The sequence below is a fragment of the Branchiostoma belcheri genome, unplaced genomic scaffold, assembly GCF_001625305.1.
Source record: "Branchiostoma belcheri isolate BF01 breed outbred unplaced genomic scaffold, Haploidv18h27 scaffold6, whole genome shotgun sequence".
NCBI classification, from domain to species: domain Eukaryota; kingdom Metazoa; phylum Chordata; class Leptocardii; order Amphioxiformes; family Branchiostomatidae; genus Branchiostoma; species Branchiostoma belcheri.
The window spans coordinates 2,496,032-2,517,986 of NW_017804242.1; the positions used below are offsets into that span (position 1 = coordinate 2,496,032).

The 21,955-nt window shown below is 41.4% G+C and overlaps 3 protein-coding genes across 3 annotated transcripts in view; 2 read left to right on the forward strand and 1 right to left on the reverse strand.

The window, feature by feature from the left end:
• The window catches only part of LOC109482246 (coiled-coil domain-containing protein 178-like), a 17,219-nt gene extending 11,262 nt beyond the window's left edge, over nt 1–5,957 (forward strand). The window contains exons 12-15 of the mRNA XM_019784938.1: nt 2,116–2,299; nt 5,030–5,161; nt 5,441–5,533; nt 5,808–5,957. Coding sequence (XP_019640497.1) covers nt 2,116–2,299; nt 5,030–5,161; nt 5,441–5,533; nt 5,808–5,957 — 559 coding nt within the window. The remainder of the gene's footprint in view (nt 1–2,115; nt 2,300–5,029; nt 5,162–5,440; nt 5,534–5,807) is intronic.
• A 726-nt stretch (nt 5,958–6,683) lies between these two features.
• On the forward strand, nt 6,684–11,209 carry LOC109482344 (myosin-9-like). Its single transcript, XM_019785026.1, has 5 exons — nt 6,684–6,825; nt 7,265–7,424; nt 7,924–8,073; nt 8,962–9,141; nt 10,726–11,209. Exons 1-5 carry the CDS (start codon nt 6,716–6,718, stop codon nt 10,855–10,857), a joined length of 732 nt encoding a protein of 243 aa, XP_019640585.1. The 5' UTR covers nt 6,684–6,715; the 3' UTR covers nt 10,858–11,209.
• Nucleotides 11,210–12,594: 1,385 nt separating this feature from the next.
• LOC109482247 overlaps nt 12,595–21,955 on the reverse strand; it is a 12,431-nt gene continuing 3,070 nt past the window's right edge. Inside the window, exons 2-11 of the mRNA XM_019784939.1 lie at nt 21,030–21,147; nt 20,303–20,468; nt 19,849–19,979; nt 18,719–19,479; nt 17,616–17,720; nt 16,673–16,792; nt 15,497–15,661; nt 14,826–15,008; nt 13,900–14,080; nt 12,595–13,324 (exon numbers count right to left, since the gene is read on the reverse strand). Of these exons, the coding sequence (XP_019640498.1) occupies nt 12,960–13,324; nt 13,900–14,080; nt 14,826–15,008; nt 15,497–15,661; nt 16,673–16,792; nt 17,616–17,720; nt 18,719–19,479; nt 19,849–19,979; nt 20,303–20,468; nt 21,030–21,147 (2,295 nt within the window). The 3' untranslated portion in view covers nt 12,595–12,959. The remainder of the gene's footprint in view (nt 13,325–13,899; nt 14,081–14,825; nt 15,009–15,496; nt 15,662–16,672; nt 16,793–17,615; nt 17,721–18,718; nt 19,480–19,848; nt 19,980–20,302; nt 20,469–21,029; nt 21,148–21,955) is intronic.

Genomic DNA, 21,955 nt, shown 5'->3' on the forward strand with positions numbered 1-21,955 from the left:
GGACGATAGAGTCATTCCGGACTATCGTATAATTAAGAGTTTTAAGACTAAAATGGCGCCCCTAAAAATGGTGACTGAATATTCGTATTAAATTTCAAAATGCCGTGGTGATTTTTGGGATGTTTTTTGGAAGTTCGAAGTCCAGGAGACGAAACTTAATGGCTTTAAAATGTGCAGTGAGATGACCCCTGTAACGAAAGAAAACACGATGTCAGCTTCAACACATCTCCATAATATAATTATACTAGTATGAAACGTTGCTACTTGTGAGAAATACCGAGGTGTCCGTCGCCTTCAAACATACATGGAGATTGCGACAGTAGCTAACAAAACAGCAAGTTGTACCACACTTGGTTGAACCAAGGACATTATACAGAACCTACCTGTCTCGTATTTGTTGAACAGTTAGCTGTTGACAAACTTGCGCTGTTCGTGGGCGTTCCTATAGGAGCACACCGGCAGGAATTCATCGTAGAACTACAAATGTAGCGTCTTTAATATATCAGTTCCCACGTACTTTTTTCCCCCAAGAGGGATCGAGGGTTTACCACGCCCACCGAGGAAACTGAACGCACATTAAAGGGAAGCCGCTGGCTTGGCGCCATGGCGCGCCAAACCACAACATAACAAACAAAGCACAATGGCTCGTGTTCGGTTCACGTAAATTGGCCATTGTTTAAATATAAATTTCGTGTGCTGACGCCTACAAATGTATCTCCTGAAATACAGCGACGTATTTTTTCATGTCCGCGCTAGCCGCCATTCCAGATCAGAGATTCTCATTAATATGCAAGCAGCTACGCTCTGATTGGTTCACCTTAGATGACCTGCGCTCTGATTGGCTAGAACGAAGCCGAGTGCATGCTGGGGCGCCCTTCCACGCGCGAAGTGCAGAGAGCTTGATCTCGAGATTGCCACATTTACGCTGGTTTCTACCTTATTTCTACGACTAATTAGCAACATCCTGGTGACGAAATGTGTACTCAAAAGAATTTTCGGGAAAACATATACGTACATGTGGATTTGTGGTGCCTTTGGCGTAATTTTGTTGGTCACATACAACGTAATGTAACACGGAAGTGCACGGAGTCGGAGTCGCAGCACGGCTTTCCGTCCCACTCTAAACAAAACTCCAAGGACATAACAAAACTCCCCAAAACTGGTCAATAAGTAGCCATAAAATGTTTGTGGGCACGTGTAAATATGCTGCCTTTTTTCGAGTGTTATAGGAATTTTTCGCGATGTTTTTTGCACATCCCTAACGTTACCTCACGCCCGCCGCCTATTATGCACGGCGGACCGGGGAGTTTAATATAACTTCAGATCATCTAGGATCGCATATTCGGTCGTAAAATAAGTTAACAAACAGAGAAAAACAGCAAATTAAAGTTGACAAACTATAGAAACGCTTGCCTGGGCAACAGTGACAAAAGAAAATGTCGATCTAATTGATGCGCCGGTGATCGTTAAAACGTTTTAAACGTTACAATATAGTAAAATGCAGGCTAGATCAACGTTCCTTCCGCTGTTCCAGCGGTGTGTATCGGTAATTTCCCGCCCCGCATGAGGTAAATTAGTACTCCTCCCACTATTCCTGTGATGTTACCGCGCCTGCATATGAATGGAGAAGTCTAACGGAAAAGAAACGCGTTACTTTCGGAAAAGTAACGGAAAACTTACGGAAAAGTAACCAGTTAATAACGGAAAACTAACGGGAAAAAAACGGAAAAGTAACGGCCGTTAGGGTAACTATAACGCGAACGGTACTGTACTTGTATCACTATAATTCTACCTAGAACTGCTTTATTACCATGACCTGTAGCTTGTTGGATATAAATGTCTTTTTCTTCAGGATGGAAAACACAACATTTTTTCCTTAGACTGATAGCCATTCAGCACCAAGGAGAGGATGAGTTTATCACCAACTGGCCTGTACTTAGCTTGTAACATCATAAATGTCTTTTTCTTCAGGATGGAAAACGGAAACACAACATTTTCTCCTTAGACTGATAGCCATTCAGCACCAAGGAAAGGATGAGTTTATCATCAACTGGCCTGTTAGTACTTAGCTTGTAAGATCATAAGTTTACGTCTTTCATTCATTCATGATTTCAGTGAGCGTCAGAAGGTTCTTGACGAGAAGTCGACCGGTCGGATCCACAAGGAGATGGAGAAGATGAAGGAGCAGATGTCTGTGATCCAGGAGGAGTTTGAGAGCGTGCAGGCCATCAACAACGCCATCAAGGACACCGTCGCTAAGGAGCAGGAGAAGGCCAGGAGCATAGAGGACCAGCTCAAGGTAAAGCCAGGTTGTTTATACATAATTATATTTTATTCAAGAATCAGCATGTCAGCATGCAAGCATCCCTTAAACCCTTGGGAGACGGGGAACAACTGACGTTAAACCAGATGGTGAGTATTAGTGATAGTGATCTCACAGGCCCTAAGCTGCCCAACTGTTTACAGGAGACGATACAATGTCATGTACATAAAGCACTATACAGAAAGTCAGATGCTAGACAAAACATTTGAAATACTTTGCAACATCAAAACCCACTGATTGTTATACACCAGGAGCATAGAGGACCAGCTCAAGGTAAACGCAGTGTATTTTTTGTATGTTGAAGTGGTACAACCTCCCCCCCCCCACACACACACACACAGACTCACACACAGGTAAATTAACTACTGGATGATCCTGAGTACTCAGAGCAAAGAGGGCTGAGACAGAATTCCTGAGGAGAGTGTGTGGAGGAGGTGAGTCTGAAAAGAGCATGAGAGAGAAAGAAGTGCCAGACAAAGAGAAGTTGAAATCAAACCTGTGGCTTACAACTGGTGTTTAGATGAGTTGCCTTCAATTGCGAGAGAAGCTCCCAACAATTCATATACACTGCAGTTTATTCAGAAAAGGATTGCACAGGATTGAAGCAGTCCAAATTGGACTAGGTAATCAGTGCATAATAAGTTGCAGAAAATTCTTAAGTTTCAAGCCAAAGTAAAGTCTTGTTCTCTACAAATCCTGGAAGACCAAGCAGCAGTTAGCACTGACTAGACAGTCTAAATGTATTGGGTTCTTCTAGTTTGCATCTAAATAATAGACTAGTATGTATCTGACATGCACAAGACATCTTTTCCTTTTAACATGTTAACTTTGTGCATCAGTATGAAATGGCCATCACACATCAGCTGAAGAAGGAGGTGGCCCAGGAGGATACGGGACTGAAGGTGCCGTGGAAATCTGACCTGCACGTTCTTCCATTTCTCACTCTTAAAGAATTCTGTTTATCCACAGTCAACTGCATATCACACTCACAGACACCTGTGTGTACAGCTGTGTCACTCTAGAATATGATTGATCCACAATATATTATAAAGTTAACATGTACCTTTCATTGGGTGATTTTACAAGCACGTGTATCAAACTTGTGATGCTATGAAAGATACAAACACTTGAGATATGCATGTTGTATATTTACTATAAGTTTGTATTTCCAAGGACAAGTATACATTGTAATGGTGGTACTTGTACTTGGAGTGTCTTAGCACACATTTGGACACCGGCCATGTAGCTTAACTTTGTAGTTCACTTTATAGTTTGAGATAAAGGGAAATAAAGCCTGTTCTATTAAGGATTTTTGTCACTCTGTAACCTCACTATCTAGTACAATTTACATTCAGTGAATATGCATGTCAGACTTGTGTTGCTAATTCAATGCTACACTAACCCTGATGTTTCTCCCTTATAAATAGCTGACCATTGGGGCACTACAGCAGGAGTTTTTGCAGGAAATCCACAATTGCCAAGTTTTCGAGGCTTGTATATATATATATATTAAGATATTTCACATGAGGAGCACATCCATATAGAAAATGTAATGCACAGTAACTGTCATATTGGCAGTGTTTGAATGAATTTTCTCCAGATGATTGACTTGAAACCTATCCCTTGTGTATATGATATTACACACATGTTGTATATTAATGTTACATAGATCCGCCACCCTGAAAAATGCATCTAAAGAGATTGCAACACCCTACAGTACATCTATGCACCCCTGCATACCTAAACTGTGTACCTGGGAGTGGTGCACTAGAGATCTCCCAAACACACTGTGGCCAATATATGTGCATTGTAATGTCTTATTAAATCAAGGGTAATTCCTTTTTTCTTTAGAAGAGTCCTCCTCAAAAAATGAAGTTTATATCTCATGTCCGGACGTACATCCAGTCTAACATTTTGCACCCCAACTCTCTACCCCAGGTTGTAGTGGACCTTCTCCATGCAGATTTCTTTGGGACAGACCTTACCTTAGACTCTGTCCCAGACAAGGAACATCACTACTACCTCCCTGATGATGATGATGATGTTAGTTTGAAGAAAGGAAATTTTAAGCTGGATTTTCTTGAAGCACACTGCACTTCAATGTTGTTGATTGACATATATGGCTGACACAAACTCTGTTCAAACAAAGCACCCTTTTTCCCTCTTTACAATGTAGATCAAGACATTTTTGTCAATTCCTTGACTCAAGAAAGCCAAGAGCACAGCACTGGAGACATACTGTCATGTGTACATGTTTTTGTGTAATACTAATTTAAAGGCAAACTGCCTATAAACACTTAGAGAGTTATGAGCATGTGGTGACTTTTTCTTTGGTGTTTTTTGACGTGATCCACATTGTTCTAGTACATTAACTGAATTCTCCCCAGGACATAGTAATATACATGTAGGTGTATGACATACATGGTGATGAGCAGACCTTATACCTGTCATTGAAAAGAGTTTTATGTGACTTATATGACATTATATATAGTAGATTTAAATGCATTTTTACCCCATCACTTTTTTCCACACCACATCAAATTGTGTTACACTTGATTGGTAGAATCTTATTTCCATGCAAGACGAAAAAAAACACAGTTTAACATTCTCTGAAGATTTGCACATTTTTGAATGTCTCCAAAAAAATGTGAAAACTCAGTCTTAAAGCCTTCAGCACCTTCTGTACATGTATATTTCCCCGCCCAGACCACAGCCGATGCCCTGAAGAAGCAGGTTAAGGAGGAGATGCACACCAGCACGATCCTGAAGGCGCGCATCACGTCTGACACCTCCGACCACGAGCGGCTGCAGCTGGAGGCCAAGAAGAAGCAGGACAAGGTTTATTATGTTTATGTTTATTAATGATAATATGTTTACCAAAGGAAAACATATTGTTTTTGCTCTGTTTCTTCTTCCGTTCCAAACACTGACCTCTGCCATGGCCAATAACCTGAACCAGACTGTCTCTCACCATGGTAACTAGTGTTGGGTTAATATCATGTTGCAGTTTTATAGTAGGAGGGATTTAGACTTCTGTCACCATATTATGTGAATATACACAACTTACACTACTGTAACAATATACCAACTATACAATATTTACTTAATAACTTCCAGGTGACGAAGAAGGTGGACGAGATCGAGAACGCAGTTTCCATCGTGGAGGAGGACGTCGTCAAGAGGAGGAAAACTCACGCGGAGACGAGGAAGGTGAGTAGGGGAAATACAGCACTGTAGATGCTGTTATGCTCGTGCATAGTCCAGTGGTTAGTGACCCTGCCTCTGGATCAAGAGGTTGGGAGTTTGAATCCTGGCTGTTGTGGCTCACCTGACCTGCTGTGAAGGGTTCACTGTGCATTGAGCTGTGGTCAACTGTTCATTATACTTGTCGAGAAGAGTTAGGCAAATTTCCCTGGTACCTGTAAATTTGTACTTCCCCTCACTTCTAACACACACACCTCCCCCCCCACACACACACACACAGGTGCGTGTGGACCTGGAGGCCCAACTTGCAGAGGTCACACAACGGCACCAGAAACTGTACCAGGAAGTGTCCAAGAGGAAGGGAGAACTGCAGCCAGTGGAGAAGAAACTAAAGGTAGGATGGCTTAAAGTTAATGTCTCCAAACTCTGATGTAGCAGTACAGCCATAATGTAGCATTACTTAATAATATATATGTAACAGTATAAATGTAGTGTACATAGTCCAGTGGTTAGTACATGTATAACTCTGCCTCTGGACCAAGAGGTTGACTTGTCTCAAAACTCTAATGTAGCATTACAGCCATAATGTAGCATTACAGTATGTAGCAGTAAATGTAGCATGTGTAGTCCAGTAGTTACCCACCATGCCTCTGGTCCATGAGGTTGGGAGTTCAATTCCTGGCTGTCGTTGCTCATCCGACATCCAGTGACTACTGAAAAGGGTTGCAGTCCTTAGCCATGGTCCAATGTTTATTATGCTTGCATGAGAGCTAGGGAAATTTCACTGGTAAATACATGGTATCTGTCTTCCTGTCCGGACCAGTGAAGAGTAGCTCTTTAGTGAGCAAAAACTTGATCTAGATTACTATAATTTAGAGAACACATGTTAGAGAATAGTTAACCTTTATTGTTACATCATACATTATACTCTGTACGTAAGATGACGTTATCCACACATGTATTTAGCTTTGTTAGATCTTTAGTTAAGTTGTAGAAGACCATACAAAAGTCTCTGTACTTTTTGTTGTGTCAATAAAGAATCTTTTGCAATAAAAATGTTTGGGTTTGTAGTTTTCTAGTTTTCATTGTAAACAGTGTGGATTTGGGTTCAGTGGTTTTGTATCTTGAACACATGGTTTTTCCCACCCACAGGGCGAGCATGCAGTGGTGAGTCAGAAACTGGAGACAATGAAGAAGAAGTTGGAGATGATGAAGACGAAGAGGAACGAGATGGAGCGATCGCTGGTCGTCATGAACAAACTCACCGTCACCACGGAAGACGCCATCGCAGAGCTGGAGTAAGTGCAGAATGTGATGAAGCTACATGTACTTCTCTGATAAGTTGTTGGATGTGAGATGCTTTCTCCTTTTTCTTTGTCTAGTACTGTAACATTAGAAGAGTAATGGCTCTGGCGACCACACTGGCCCTCTTAGTCTTACCCCAAGTACATGCAGCATGTCCAAAAGACGTTTAAGTCCACTAGAGGTGATATGAACACCCACCTCCATTTGTTATTTTGAAATCCTTTCGCTGTTCCCTAGAAGAAGCACCTCTGCATGCTCCTCTGGTGATTCCCTTCTCCAATAATCTTAGTTTCAATGGACCATATAGGTGCACCATAGCATTACCAGTGGTCCAGCCCCCTGCTGTAGTGATTGCTGTACTGTGTGGCCTAAGGACTACAGAAACAGAGAGCGCAGGAAGGAATTTTAACTTTAAACTTTAACATTTCCCAGGCAGGAGCTGGAGGAGTTGAACATCCAGATCCAGGACCTGCAGAGGTCAGAGGACATGCTGAGGTCATCGCTGAACGATGTCACGTCCAGGAGGAGCGGGCTGGAGAGCCAGCACAGGAAACACATGGACGAACGTTCAAGTGTGCTCAGCCAGAACCAGGTATGGTCTTGTTTGAATGTTTGTTTGTTTGTTTGTTTGATCCTCTGTTTATTCAAGAGAAGTTCAAATTGGCCTGCAGTTTGCTTTTTATTGAGGTAAGAGGGAAGCGTCAGACAAAGTTTAAATTGCAGAAAAAATAAACTTTAAAATGCAGTTTACATTAGTCTACAAGTGCACAAAAAAAGCCAGTTGGAAAAGAAATTTCTTGAAACTGGCTAAGAAGACCACTCAAAGGACTGATTGAAATAAACTGGTCTATGTGACTGTGTATGTGGACAGGTGGTCACTGTATACTAGTAGACAGAATTCCTTTCATGCTTGTGTCAATAGGAAAATTATCTAAGGGCCTACCAGAAAGTGGTCACATTGGCCAGGTAGTCCTTGTATAGAGGTGGTCACTATGACAGGTTTGACTGTAGATGTAACTGCCAAGCTTTGAATGACAGTTCCGTAGTACTTCACATGGTTAGAGGGATCCTTTTTTCCTTTATGTACACAGGAAAACCTGGACGAAGCCTTGCAGTACAACAAGAAGGTGGCAGAGGCGTACCGAAGTCTGATGAACGAGAAACTGGACATTAAGGACACTCTGCTGCAGGAGATGGATGCCAGGGTCAAGATGGAGTCTTCTCTTAAGGATCTTAAAGAGGTACAGTGAAGATTGTGATGAAAGACAAGTCACTAAACACAAGGAAATCAGAAATCTTGTCAATGTAAAGATTTTTTGGCATACAGTCAAAATTTCTGGGCCATCAGAAAAGGGCTCAACCAAGTCTGGCAACAACTCAGACAGTTGTTGTAAGTGCATTGTAGGAACTACAGTCAAAACTGCCCCTAAACTCATAGAAACAAGTTATGTTGTATATGATAGCCATTCAGTACCAAGGAGAGGATAGCTTGTTGCAACCTTTCAGTACAGCCAAAACTGACCAAGAAGACCGCTCAGGTCTTTGTGGACAGGTCACAATAGACCTAATGTTTGTGTCAATGGGAAAACCAAAAAGGGGTCACACCAGTCCTCATGTAGAGATGGTTACTTGTACAGGTTGGAATTTTAAGGATCTTATTTTATTTTGTCACTGTTAAGAACTTTGAAACTACATTACAGAACTGTAGTACTCCTCTCATTTCATCATTAGAAGGATAAGAGGACTGACAGAAAAATGGTTGGTAAGCACTTTATTCTGTGTATGAAAATAACTTATAAAACGTGTATAATAATTACATCTTTAGACTTTACATAAATCATATCTCCTTTGTATTGCCCAGTTGTCAGGTCTGCAGAGCCGGCTGCACCTGGCCCTGGTGCAGTACTTTGACCTGTGTGCAGAAATAGCTGATAAAACCTTTCTATATAATTACATCTTTACATAAATCATATCTCATGTTTGTGTCTCCCAGTTGTCAGGTCTGCAGAGCCGTCTGCACCTGGCCCTGGTGCAGTACTTTGACCTGTGTACAGAAATATATAGCTGATAAAGTCTTTCTATATAATTACATCTTTACATAAATCATATCTCCTGTTTGTGTCTCCCAGTTGTCAGGCCTGCAGAGCCGCCTGCACCTGGCCCTGGTGCAGTACTTTGACCTGCGGGGTGCGTATAACCAGGCGGGGCTGGCGCGGATGGAGCAGGTCGGGCAGGAGACCGGCAAGAGGATCCTGGTACTGCAGGACGGCATGAACGACGCCGTCAAGGAAATCACCGGTTTTCTTAAGGTGAGTTTTTTTTTCTAGTGAGTTTTGGACCATAGTGAATTCGAGGGGATTCATTCCTCAGCCAACCAACATCTTGCACACGCAATCGTCCCTCAGTAAGACATCTGGAGCCACATAGTTCCTTTTAAAACTGTATTCAGCCTGTATGTGTAACACGACCGGATGTCGGTTAGCTGAGGAATGAATGCCCTCAAATTCACATGCAGTTTTGTACCATAGTACTGTAACAGTGTGGCTTTTACCCATGAGGCCCATGTTCCCTTCCAGGGGAACCACTGAAACACAAAGGGGCTAGTAGTACAGTCACCTGGCACCAGAGCATGATGTACATTTATATTAGGCATCACCTGCTAGTCCCAATGGTTAGATCCTGTGTTTGTTATTCATAGTTTATGACATTGTATGGTAAACATTCATACATGTACATTTCAGACAGGTTTTATTTGGTTTATTTGGATGGCAATACCATTAAAATAGAGTCCTGCATGTAGGTTTGTTTAAACGACTTTACAAAAGGATATGTGCCAATGACGTGTAAACTTTATTCAGTATTGCAGCACAAAATGCAATGGTGCGATCCATGTCTTTATTATAGACGAAAACCATATGGCTTTTGTATTTGGTATTGATAGTATACATGTATATAAGCTAACAGCATTATTGATTTGACACCCACCTTCAAGGACAATTACATGATACCACCTTCTTGAGTGAGGGACATATACACTTGTGAAACAATCATGTATCAGGTAGATGGAACGTGTGCAGTTAATGCATGAATGGTGATGGGCATTCTTGTCAAACTTCAAGTTGGTAAAAACTGTATGTACAACATGTATAAACTGACATACTTTCACCAGGTCACGTATACATGTATCTGCCTGTCAAAATTTAACAGATCTCCAATACAGCATCCGCCAGTGAAATGCACTCCTGCATATCTTAACTGTGCATACCTGGGGGTGCTGCACTAGAGATCTCTCACAGTTTTTCAAAGGGCAGATATACATGTACATGTAACTATGTAACCTGGTAGATAAATGTTAATGGAGGTTTAATTAATGTTCAGAAAGAGAACATTTCCTGTGGTGGTTGGTAATGATGTGCTGTGTTTGATTTGTCTAACTGTAACTGTTACAGTTGTGGTCAGTATGTCAGAGTGTGTTCCTGTACCTCTATTAATTGAATTGGTGTAACATGCATGCTGCTGAGCTTGAGATTCTATTGCTGTTTAATTTCTCAGTAATGTATTACTATGATGATATACAGCATGCTCCTGCATTTGGCAGAAAGTACTATAAATGCAGTTACTTTTGCAGCTGTCTCATTTTATTATAGGAGGTTTGAGGAGTACTGCGCCTGTGCAACACCAAAATCAGAATTTTGCCTGTTCCAGACAATATATTTTCAAACACATTTGAAAACTACAGACAGAATGTCATCTTAAATACACGGGCACAACCTTAAACAGGACATTCTGCTTAAGCTACATTACAGATTTCGTGCACAGGCGCAGTACGTTCTGCCCATGTGCTACCTCTTAACTGTTGGCAAACTTTTGAATGCGTTTTCTGTCCTGTACAGGGTCAGCTTGATGGCTCAGCAGCCAGAGAAGTGTCGGAGGCTGCTGCTAAGGCCCTGCGGGAGGAGACACACACACCAATGCCTGGGGTGGTCAGGGAAGACACCAGGACATCCGCCATCAAGGCAACGTAGCAGCAGTTGTCTGTCAAAACTTGCTGTTAAGTATAAAATGTGTTATGTACATTACATCATATGTATCTAATATATCAGATGATGTGAGATTTCTGACAAATCTTGCTGTAAAGTTTGTGAAGATTAGTCACTTGCTGTAAAGTATAAAACATAATATGATGAAGACACCAGAAACTCTGCCAGCATATAATTGTAAAATTTGAAATATTGTCTGTCCAACTTGCTGTTTAAGTATAAAACATGATATGCATCTAATATATCAGGTGTATTTTACAACTTATATAATGTATGATCACACAAGAGTTTGTTGCTTAAAATGCGTGCAGATCAGAGTCCTTTTAAAGGCAGTATTATAATATTAATTATATTTTGCAGTGAAATTAGCTCAATTTTCACTCAGAAAACTATAGCTTGTAAATATTGTACATATTGTCATCTTTGTCAATTAAAGATTCAACTTAAGATTAAATACTAGGCATGATGTGAATTACTTGAATGTGAGTGTGCGTGTGTGTGTGTGTGAGTGTGAGTGTGTGCGTGTGCGTGTGCGTGTGCGTGTGCGTGTGCGTGTGCGTGTGTGTGTGTGTGTGTGTGTGTAGAAACAGGTAGCCATAATGATCTCAAAGACACACACAACTTGACACAAGGCAACTATTTTATCGCAAAACACCATTTCGTGATTACCGCATTTTGCTTGACAGCCAAGCTTGACCTACATGTACATTGTACAAAAGTAAGAAGTAAGTTTCCCTGAACAAAGAAAAGCAATGCTTGGATGCCAAGATAGAAATATGTACAGTCAATCATCACATTCTAGCTGCAGGTAGAAACCAGATGTCTAGGATAACACAGTAAAATAAATAACTGCAAATGCTACACAAACATGAACCCGCATTTCCCAGGTTCAAAATGTACTTCTGCTGCTAAAATTTGTACACAATACAAACAATTTAAAGAGTTCATGCCATAGGATTGTCCCATAGGATAGTCAATAAATGAAGTCATTTAAAATTAGTGAGACTACACATTATCTCATCCATACATATATTTGCAGTCACAATTATTATACAATCGTGTATTTTCATTGGTCAGCAACGCATTAAAGAGTTTGCTGTATCTAAAATAACCTAATATACATTGTAATACTATGAAGTATTCTAAATTTTTCTTGTATACAGTGCAGTGCAGTATATGTACATTTTGAATATCACCTCAAAGTCTGCAAAATACAAATGTATAAAAAAAGTACAAATACAATTATTTTAGGACCGAGATTAATAACAGGACTGTTCAGGCTGATACGAGATTTTTAATATGACCTCAAAGTCTGCAAATATACAAATGCTTAAAAAAAGTACAAAATGATTTTAGGACCAAGATTGTATAGGACTGTTCAGCCTTAGCTGAAGCTGTAGGGCTGATATCAATTAGGATTTTACCATGGTCAATACTGACTGAAGAAGATATAATCACAAGGATGCTTGTAGCAAAAGTCCTTAGCTATAGGCTATCTATTTTTTCTTTTTTTTTGAGTAGCAGTTCTTATGGTATTGTGACAGTCTTACGATAGGAACTATCCTAACCGTATTTACATAACTACAGTGGGAGTTAGCTGCAAAAATGGAGCACATCGGCAGAACGCACTGCACCTGCGCAAAACACATAATAAATGTACATAGCACTTTGGCAGAACGTCTCATATAAGGTCGTATTTGCACATATAAGGTCAATATTCTATCTGTAGTTTCCAAATTTTGTGTTGGAAAAAATACCATCTGCAACAGGGTTTTGCACAGGTGCAGTACGTTCTGCCGATGTGTTCAATAAGGGTAACATTTCCCCTCCCAACTCCCCTGGGCAATACATTATTCTCCCATACACATGAACATGTATGGCTAAATTTAACTATTATTCAACCCAAGTTGTTAGTCTGGTGGAGACTATTCATCCCTATCATCCTGCTGCACTTCTTCATTCATGCAGTCATGATCAGGTGTTCATCTCTGTATCTGTATATTAGCCAATTACTAACTACTTTAGTAATGGTAAACTTTAGTGTAATGCACCAGCTTTGCAGTGCAGTGACAGCTGTCTGGTGGAGACTATTCATCCTCAACATCCTGCTGTACTTCATTATCAGGTGGTTCATCTTCATCTTCCTGCTCTTCCTCCTCCTCCTCCTGCAGTGCAGCATCAGTTCTCGCCTGCACCTCCATCCACTCTCCCTGTACCCTCTGGAAGGAGGGCTGAATACGGATGCTGTACTTTGTCCCTGCCTCCAGACCCTCCAACTGGAAGGTCCTGTTGTTCTCGTTATTCTGTACACAGTCCACAGTTGTCCAGCTGTCCCCGCCTGAGGGCTTGAGTTCGATGGTGCATTCGCTGACCTCCTGAGTGTCCAGCTCCCAAGTCACAATGATGGTGTTCTCTGTTGTCCCGGCCACTCTAAAGCCATTCAGTTTTGGAACTGGGTTGATGGAAAATTTAACAAAAATCAAATCATTAGCTTTCTAGCATCTAGGTGTATATGTGTACAAAGATGTACTACATGTAATTTACATGTAGTCACAGTTTGATTATATATAACTTTATTGCAAGACAATTGTACATTAAATGTATAAATGATGGGAAATGTACAAAAGAGGAAGACATTGTTACCCTTTTCCATGCTGCCTAGTGCCCTAACCAATTCATACATATAGAACATTGGTAGCCAATGACAACTTCAGTGTGCTTAATGTTATTATCAAAATGGCTTCTGGAAAGATAGTAGAAAGTAGCCATGAAAAGCATGTCAAAGGATTTAGCTGGCCAGAGAATTACAATTTGCAACCTTGGGAGGCTAATACTGAGCACCGTTTAATACAATGTAAGTTTTACCCACATAAAAAAACACCGGAAGAGGAACTGCATCAGATGACCTGGCCTCTATGGGACTATCCTGGCGATCAGTGAAGAAGATGGCCAAGGACAGACCCAGATGGAAGGGAAAAGTGTTGCAAGGCATGAAAAGGACATTTAAAGTTAGTAAGTAAGTTTAACCTTGTAAGCCCATGTCCTGTATGATATCGGGGCGTCCCATGTCGTGCAGTATGGTGACCAGTGCGTCCTGACTGAAGGGCACCGTGGTGCGCCCGCCCCTCTCCCACTCCCTCAGCACCAGCTCTGTCGGGGACAGACCAGTGGCAGACCGGCTACACCGACTGTCTATGGCCAGGAGGGCCTGGGAGAACAGAGAAGGTTTAATAGCACAGTCATCATCATCATCATCATAGCTTATTGCTGTAGCTCCCCACCCAGATTGTGCCATTTCATTGGCCTCCCTCAGGTCTGAGAGGTGACACTACAGACATCAAGAAAGGGCTCAACCATATCCGACAACAGTTCAAACAACTGCTGCAAGTAGAGCTTAAATACACGTTGTGTTGTATGTGATAGCCATTCAGCACCAAGGAGAGGATGGATACAGCAATAGCATATTGCATCCTTTCAGTACAGTCAAAACTGCCCAAGTAGACCATTTATATATAGTGGATCAATGAAATCTGGTCTATGTGGATTGGTGGTCATTATGGACAGGATTCATAATGCCTGCATCAATAGAAAAATCATTTATGGGACCAACAAAATGTGGTCACAGTGGCCAGGTGGTCTTATGTAAACAGGTTAACTCTGTACATTTAACAGTACATTACCAGTAGGAAAGGAGCATCAATTCTGATTAATAATGATGTATCCGTGTCCATAATATCACCAGAGTCCAAAATATCGCCACCTTGAGAAATAGTGTGCTTTAAGATATTTTACAGCAACATACTTTTGGTATGCACTCCTGCACACCTCAAATGTACATACCTAGGGTATGTTGCAGTAAAAACATCTTTAAGCACACTTTTTCTCAAGGTGGCAATATTATGGACTATGGTGATATTATGGACACAGATGATATATTGAGTTGTTTAATTTACCTGGTAATCCAGCCCTATCTTCTCCCCCAGTAGCCTGTAGTCGTTCCCGAAGATGTTGATCTGGTCCATCTGGTCACAGAACTCCTTCCGCCTGGAGAACTGCTGCAGGAAGCCTTGCCTCGCCTCGGTGGCAGGGACCAGATCATACAGGGGATCGTCTGTCCCCCTCCTACCAACCCGCTCCTATAGAACAGCATCAATTCAACAGGCAAATTTTCAGTAATCAATATTATACACTATTTGATGTAATCATTGAAAAAAAGTTGTTCACAGTTGGAAATGGAAGTTGAAGTTAGGATGGCCTACATCTTGAGTACACAGTCCTAAGTTTGTGTTATGTCAATTTCCTGCTATCAGGGCGGGACAGAGACAGAGATCTTGAACAATATTAGCCCAAATGAGATCAATGACAGAGATAATGAGCTACTCTTCCACTGGTCATAACAGCAAAGACAGACACTGTGTATAGTATATAACTTACAGTTCAATTAATATTGATTTTATACCAGTAGTAATCCTTCAATTAAAATCATCTGACTACAGGATTTGTTTCAAACTGATAAGGTACAGTAACTGCATTTCTCTAATTTTGTGGAGCATCCTTAATTGACCATTGACTTCATCAGCTAGACAAATAAGTGAAGTGTAGATAACAAGCATGATTTACGTACATAGAGAGAAAAGTTGGTGATGATGTTGAGAGTGAGAGTGTCGACCAGACCCTGCCGAACTTGGATCCGGCCGTGAAACTGTTTCTGCTCCGTATCGCTGTGCTGGATGCAGATCTCATGGATGCACCAGCCTCCCAGGTCATTCAAACTCTCCATGTAGATGTCCTGTAAAAGTTGATAAATAATATTTTTTTTAACCGAATTTAACATCATTTTTCCCCAACCGGGGGTTAGGCCACACCAATTTAATTTCTTGGTTAACGGATTTTTTTAGAAAAATAATGGAGCGGGCGGGCGAAAAATAAATAAAAATAAAAACAGGCCTGGGCATCCGATTATGGCCCAAAATGGTACGATAGGAGCCATGAAGTCAACACACCAGGCTGGTTCAAAATTCAAACAATAAATTTTGAACTTTTAATGATACTATTGCATTGAAAGATGGAATAACTGTAACAACAAGGATGAAAAGGACTGTTTTCAACTGTTCAGGGCAAAATATGAGCATTTTGCAGTTGATTCTGAATTTTTATTTTTATTTGCAAATCAGAAAAAAATGAAGCGGGCGAATCCGTTAACCAAGAAATTAAATTGGTGTGGCCTTAGACGTAAGTACAAGTCTTTTTTTTTTTTAAGCAAGATTTTTACAGCTGGATGCTCTTCCTAAGGCCAACCCAAACCCTTTAGTGGGGCCCAGGATCCCTCTAATATTATTAATTATTATTAATTATAATGATAATATAAGAAAAACTTGTATGGACTCTCATGGATGATAAAACTCTCTTCCTGACAAGTATAAAGTTGAGTAGATTCATACCTCGAGCTAACTGACATCTTTCTCCCTGTAGTCATCCTTTTAAGCTAACTAACAGGCTGAATATAAGTTCTAAACGGGAACTATGTGGCTCCAGAAGTCTTACTGAAGGACGACTGCAATGTGAAGGATGAACCTACCTGTATAACCTCCCATTGGAGTAACACACCAGCTTCACAGGTATGCAGTGGCAGCTGGCTATACAATGTAGTGGCTATCATATTCCATAAAATATAGATACTGGTACCAAAGGTTTATATGGACACACCAGCTTCACAGATATGCAGCGGAACACATATTTCATATGGGAAGCACAAAGATGGTTTAAGACTACACTCAAAAAAATTTTAAAGGATTATCACCTTGACTACATCAGCTGTGTTCCACCCCTCAGGTACTTCTGCGTTGATTGACAGGTGCTGGGCCACTTGGAACGCCCGGGGAGGGCAGACGATGTCGACTTTAGCGGGGAAGTTTTCCTTCTGTTTGCAGGAAGACAACATTTTTTGAGTCAGACAAGGTTTGCATCTTAGTAAAAGGTTGAACTTTATTCCAACACACAATTGTACAGGGATCAAATATTTCAGCGAACACTGTCGCCTTCATCAGGATAATTAATGACCAATCACTTCACAACGTGATCTCGCGAGAATTACAATTTACAAACACGTGACCGTAATTCTCGCGATATCACGTTGTGAAGTGATTGAATGGTCATTAATTATCCTGATGAAGGCGACAGTGGTCGCTGAAAATTTGATCCCTGTACAATTGTGTGTTGGAATAAAGTTCAACCTTTTACTATGATTACTACCAACACAGATGAACTTTCATGATAAGGTCTGATGCAGTAAATTTTGTCAATTCCAAACCTGCATAGAACTCAGAACTAAGAAGGAAAATGGACACATGTAATTACTTTGAAAAAAACTACTGTAACAGTAAGACTAGAGATGCTAAAGAAGCTTTGGCAAAGACAACAACTGCTGAGCTTTTGAAGAGCAAAAAAAAGTCAAAATATTTTTTCAGGTAGAACAGGTGGTTTTAGAATTACACATCTATTCAATGCAGACAGTCGCTGTTTTTGTTTACATCATATACAAGCAAATTATTTGAAGACATCAGCAAATTATTGGTAGGCAAATCAGCCAATCTTTACCCACTTTTTGTGGTTACCGTGATGTCATGGCGATCGCTCGTATAAATGTTACTAAATAGCAACAAAAAATTTCATTTTAAGCTGTTGGAAGAGATTGTTGTTTGTTTGTTTGTTTTGTTCTGTACAAAGAGTTAAGGTATGCCTACCACTTCCTTCAGGAGCACCCCTTGTTTGTAGATGGTCACATACACGATCCAGGTCTGGCCGAGTTGGGGCTTGGAAGCAAAGATGCCGATGTTCAACTTGATGCCCTGGAAACATAAACATATGTCATTGACATACAAATGAATCTAGAGCTCTTTTCTACTCTACAACTTCCTCTGCTTTTCATGGCTAAATGATGACTGAACAAGTGGCAAGAAAAAGCCAGTGTCAATATACTGTATCAACCGTAATATCTACCCGAACCTCAAGATAAAGACAGTGTTAAGAGATGTTTATTATGATAACCATAATAAGTTTGTAGTGGCAAGTGGCGTCGTGTGGCGTAGTGGATAGAGCGTTCGGCGCTCAACAAGGAGCCCCGGGTTCGAACCTGGGTCGGAGCACGGGGGCATGTCCGAACATGCGCACCGACGTTGTGCCCTTGGGAAAGGCACTTTACACGTATCCCCCCTCAATTAGAGGGTCAAGTCTCCAACGGCAGTTGTCTTCAGCTGGCGGACGAGAGCAGCGCCAGGCGGGCTGGCGTGATCAAGGCGGAACTTGAGCGTAACCAAGTCACCGGCAGCTCGCTGCAAGCACCCGAACCGGAACCAGCACGTCTCCCTCGATGGATCCGCTGGGGAAGACGGATGCCCAAGTGTGTGGGTCTCAGATTCGCAACCTGTTATCCACCTTAAACAAATTCACGCGAAGGCTACCGTGTCAACTGTGACCCTCACTCAGGTGCAGGGGCTGACACGGTCATCATACTCGGAAAGTCTGTATATCTGTACATGAATCTGTATCTGTGCATGACTATGTATCTGTACATGACTCTGTATCTGATTACAAATAAAGATCACGAGTGATTGCCAAGAATAAGTTTGTAACACAACATTCCCAATGACTGAGTTTGCATTGGGTACATCATAATGCTTGCTAGATATCTCATTGTAGAACAGAAGGCAATAAAATGCTTTTGAAATTAATTTGTTAGCCTGGGAGCCATCCGTTTTTGTACTTTTTTTGTCTTAGCAAGTGCAAGGAGCCCCGTTACTGATAGCACCCGGCTAAAAGTTTGTACATGTTGTAGGAAAAGGCTTACCCCGTGTAGTTCTTCATTGCATCTTCTGGCCTCCCACTCATTCATGTAGTGATTAGCAGTGCCAACATCATTTGTAGATGGAGGAGACTCACTGTTTTTTCTAGGGACTTTCGGAGGGAGCTCAGGAGCACAGGGAATGAGAGCGGGAAGGTCAGGGAGGGGCCTCCCCAGAGGGGGAGGGGGTGGGTCATCCAGAGGCTTGGGGATGTCCTCGCAATGACTGAATTTCTCTTCATCTTCAAACAGGGCCACGATCACTGGTGCGCTCACTTGCCGCTGAAGAGGTGGTTTGTCTCCTTTTGTCGGTGCACTGTTCAGTCTTATCAAATTTCTGTGAGATGGTCTCCCTCTCCTTTGTTGAGGATCTGACCCGGGTAGTATTGTCATCTTCCCATCCGGCCGTTGGATAACACTGTTCCTCCTGGTGTGCCGGAAAGAACTAACCAAGTTGTTCATGTCCTCACCTCCCTCGTTGCAGCCGAAGAAGTAGGACTGCTGCGAGACCTCAAACCTGAACCCCAACTGCAAGGGGCTGAAGTTGTCCAGATCCTTCAGTCTCACCACCATGGGGAGCGGCCGCATCTCTCTCTTTATCGTGGCGATCTGCCCGCCCCTCCTGCTGTTGTCCTTTGGTCTCTCCTGCTTGTACCTCTTGACGACGCTGATGTGTGTTGGGAAGATGGCGAGACGTGCAGGACCCTCGGGGATGCTCTGGTGGGGGGCGATGTCCACTTCAAAGGGATGCATGTCCCTGTACGGTCCTGTAAAAACAAGACAAAGAAAAAGACAAGTTCAAGGGAAAGTCGGAAGGATGACGGAAGGTAATACAATCTGCTATTTACCAGTTTTAAATTTTTATTAGAAGATCTTCATGTCACATCAGATGAGGAAGAACAAAGCTGCATTTTCCAAATCAATCAATGATCATGCCTTTTACTTCCCAAACTAAAGTTAGGTACACATTTTACACTTGGGTGATGGAGGAAAGTCGTGTGAAATGCCTTTTCTAGGGACATGTAGGCCTTGAATGCTAGGAATGAAACCTGTGGACCCGGATCTCATGTCTGCTAGCCTAGCCACTCAGCCATTTGATGCCACATGTGAAACAAACACATGAAGTAAGCTGTCACCTTGACAGAGAAGTGCGTCCAGTCTGGCCACGTCGCCTCCTGTGCAGTGCTCTTTGAACACCATCTCCTTGTGCACAGGACCACCAACGTCATTCTCACTCTGGTAGAACAATACTGCAAGCTTGTTTTTCCTGCAAGTCACAGGGAAGAATTACCACATTATTTACTAGCTGCTGGTGGCTTACGAATGTCTAGTAACTGTTAGCAAGTAAGATTAGCTGAGCAGAATTCATATCATTCTATACTACACAGATACAAAATTTTAATACAGAAGCTGGCGTGTTATGCAGAAGGCTATACAGATACCAGCTATACAGATACAGATACAAAAGCAGGTGTGTTATGCAGAAGAGTGGTTATACCGGCTATACAGATACAGAAACTGTGTTATGCCAAAAGGCGGTTATACTTGCTATACAGATAGAGATATATATCATTGAAAAACAAGACCCACCCATGATTACACTGAAATCTGTCCAGGTTGATGGCAGTGGTAGGTTTGATGGTGCAGTCGAAGATCAGCGGACCCTTCTTGATCTCGTAAGGTGCCAAGCAGCCCAGTCTGGAACCCAGGGACGGGACAGGGATGACACACTTGTACACACTGAGCTGGCAGGCAGCTGAGAAAAAGTATGCATCATTAAGCATAAGTTCACTTCTGACTGGTTCTACTTGGCACTGCAGCTTAAGGTGTTGCGGAAAAGGTGTGGTCCCAAATGTTTTAGATCAGAAAGTTAAAACACCACAAGCAGCATTCATACACAACAAACACTGAGCTGGCAGGCAGCTGAGAAAAAGTATGCATCATTAAGCATAAGTTCACTACTGACTGGTTCTACTTGGCACTGCAGCTAGGTGCTGCAGCATAGGTGTGGTCACAAATGTTTTAGATCAGAAAGATCAAAACCATAAGCAGCATTCATACACAACAAACATGGTGGGTAAACACCATAATTCAATCAATAGTAAGTGCTTATAAACCAGGTCCTTCTTTTCTGGTCTTTCAGTCACTGACGAAAGCTAGTGGATACTAGCTGAAATGTCTGACCGTTTCCAAAATCATATCCAGTTGCTTGAGTAACTGCTTTTTGGCGTACCATAATTTAGTGTACAGTCAACTTTAATTTAGCCCCCAGGCTATGAAGTTGTGCTTGAACGTGCTGTGCATGTGGAATGAATACCTGATGCCTGTTTAGTTGTACACGTCAACAGCACTAGAATCTGCAATCCAGAAGGGACATTACTGATTATAGAATTTACTTGTTTATCAAAATCTACCACAAATATATGTAAACTATACTAGTATGTGGATATGTTGAGAGAACAATGACTGGCTCATAGCCCAGCAATACATTCAAATACCATATACATTTGTATTCAAGTTAATGAATCATCAAAACATTAGATAAACAAGCAGCAACAGAACAAAGCATGAGGAACAGAGGTTTTCAGTTGTGTAGTAATCTTTAACACATTTGTTACAGACTAAAAGGAAACGTTGAGATGTCACAATCGATTACTGTAAAGTATCGGCTTCGTTGTTCCAAACAATGACTCACACTTCTGTGTTTTGTTTTCTGACAACATCAACCAAAATACTTGTGACTGTAACATTTTCNAAGGTTTCTGCACTGGCTAATTTGGTGATTTAAATTTGCACTGTTTTACTGGTAAAGAAATGAGAGAGAAGTGGGTTTGTACTGAATATTGGTAGCTAGCAACATAAAGTTCCCCCCAAAAAAATTTGTTACCACATGCATGACGTCATCAAGTTTTATTGCCCTTTTTATGATTTTTTTCAAAGAAAAAATACAGAACTTTGGTAAATCCAAACAACATAAAACTTCGTTTTTGATTTCATAACAATGAAAGCTACAAACGTACGTTTGCGCAAACGAAAATATACTAATAATCTGTAGTTATAGCCAAATCATTGAGTTTTAATTAGGTAGTAAATTACGTTTCCGTATCTACCGAACCACACATGTTCAGCCGTTGCGCAAACGTACGTTTGGAGATTGAACGGTTTTCTTCAAGAATCGTGACGAAAAAAAACAACCAAGTTACCTTCCCTCTTTTCGTAATTATAAGAAAAATTAAAAAGTTG

Coding starts and splice junctions, on each gene's coding strand:
- LOC109482344 (XM_019785026.1), top strand. CDS start 6,716: ATGAAGAAGAAGTTGGAGATGATGAAGACGAAGAGGAACGAGATGGAG. Junction 6,826..7,264: donor GACGCCATCGCAGAGCTGGA/GTAAGTGCAGAA, acceptor AACATTTCCCAG/GCAGGAGCTGGAGGAGTTGA. Junction 9,142..10,725: donor AAATCACCGGTTTTCTTAAG/GTGAGTTTTTTT, acceptor TGTCCTGTACAG/GGTCAGCTTGATGGCTCAGC.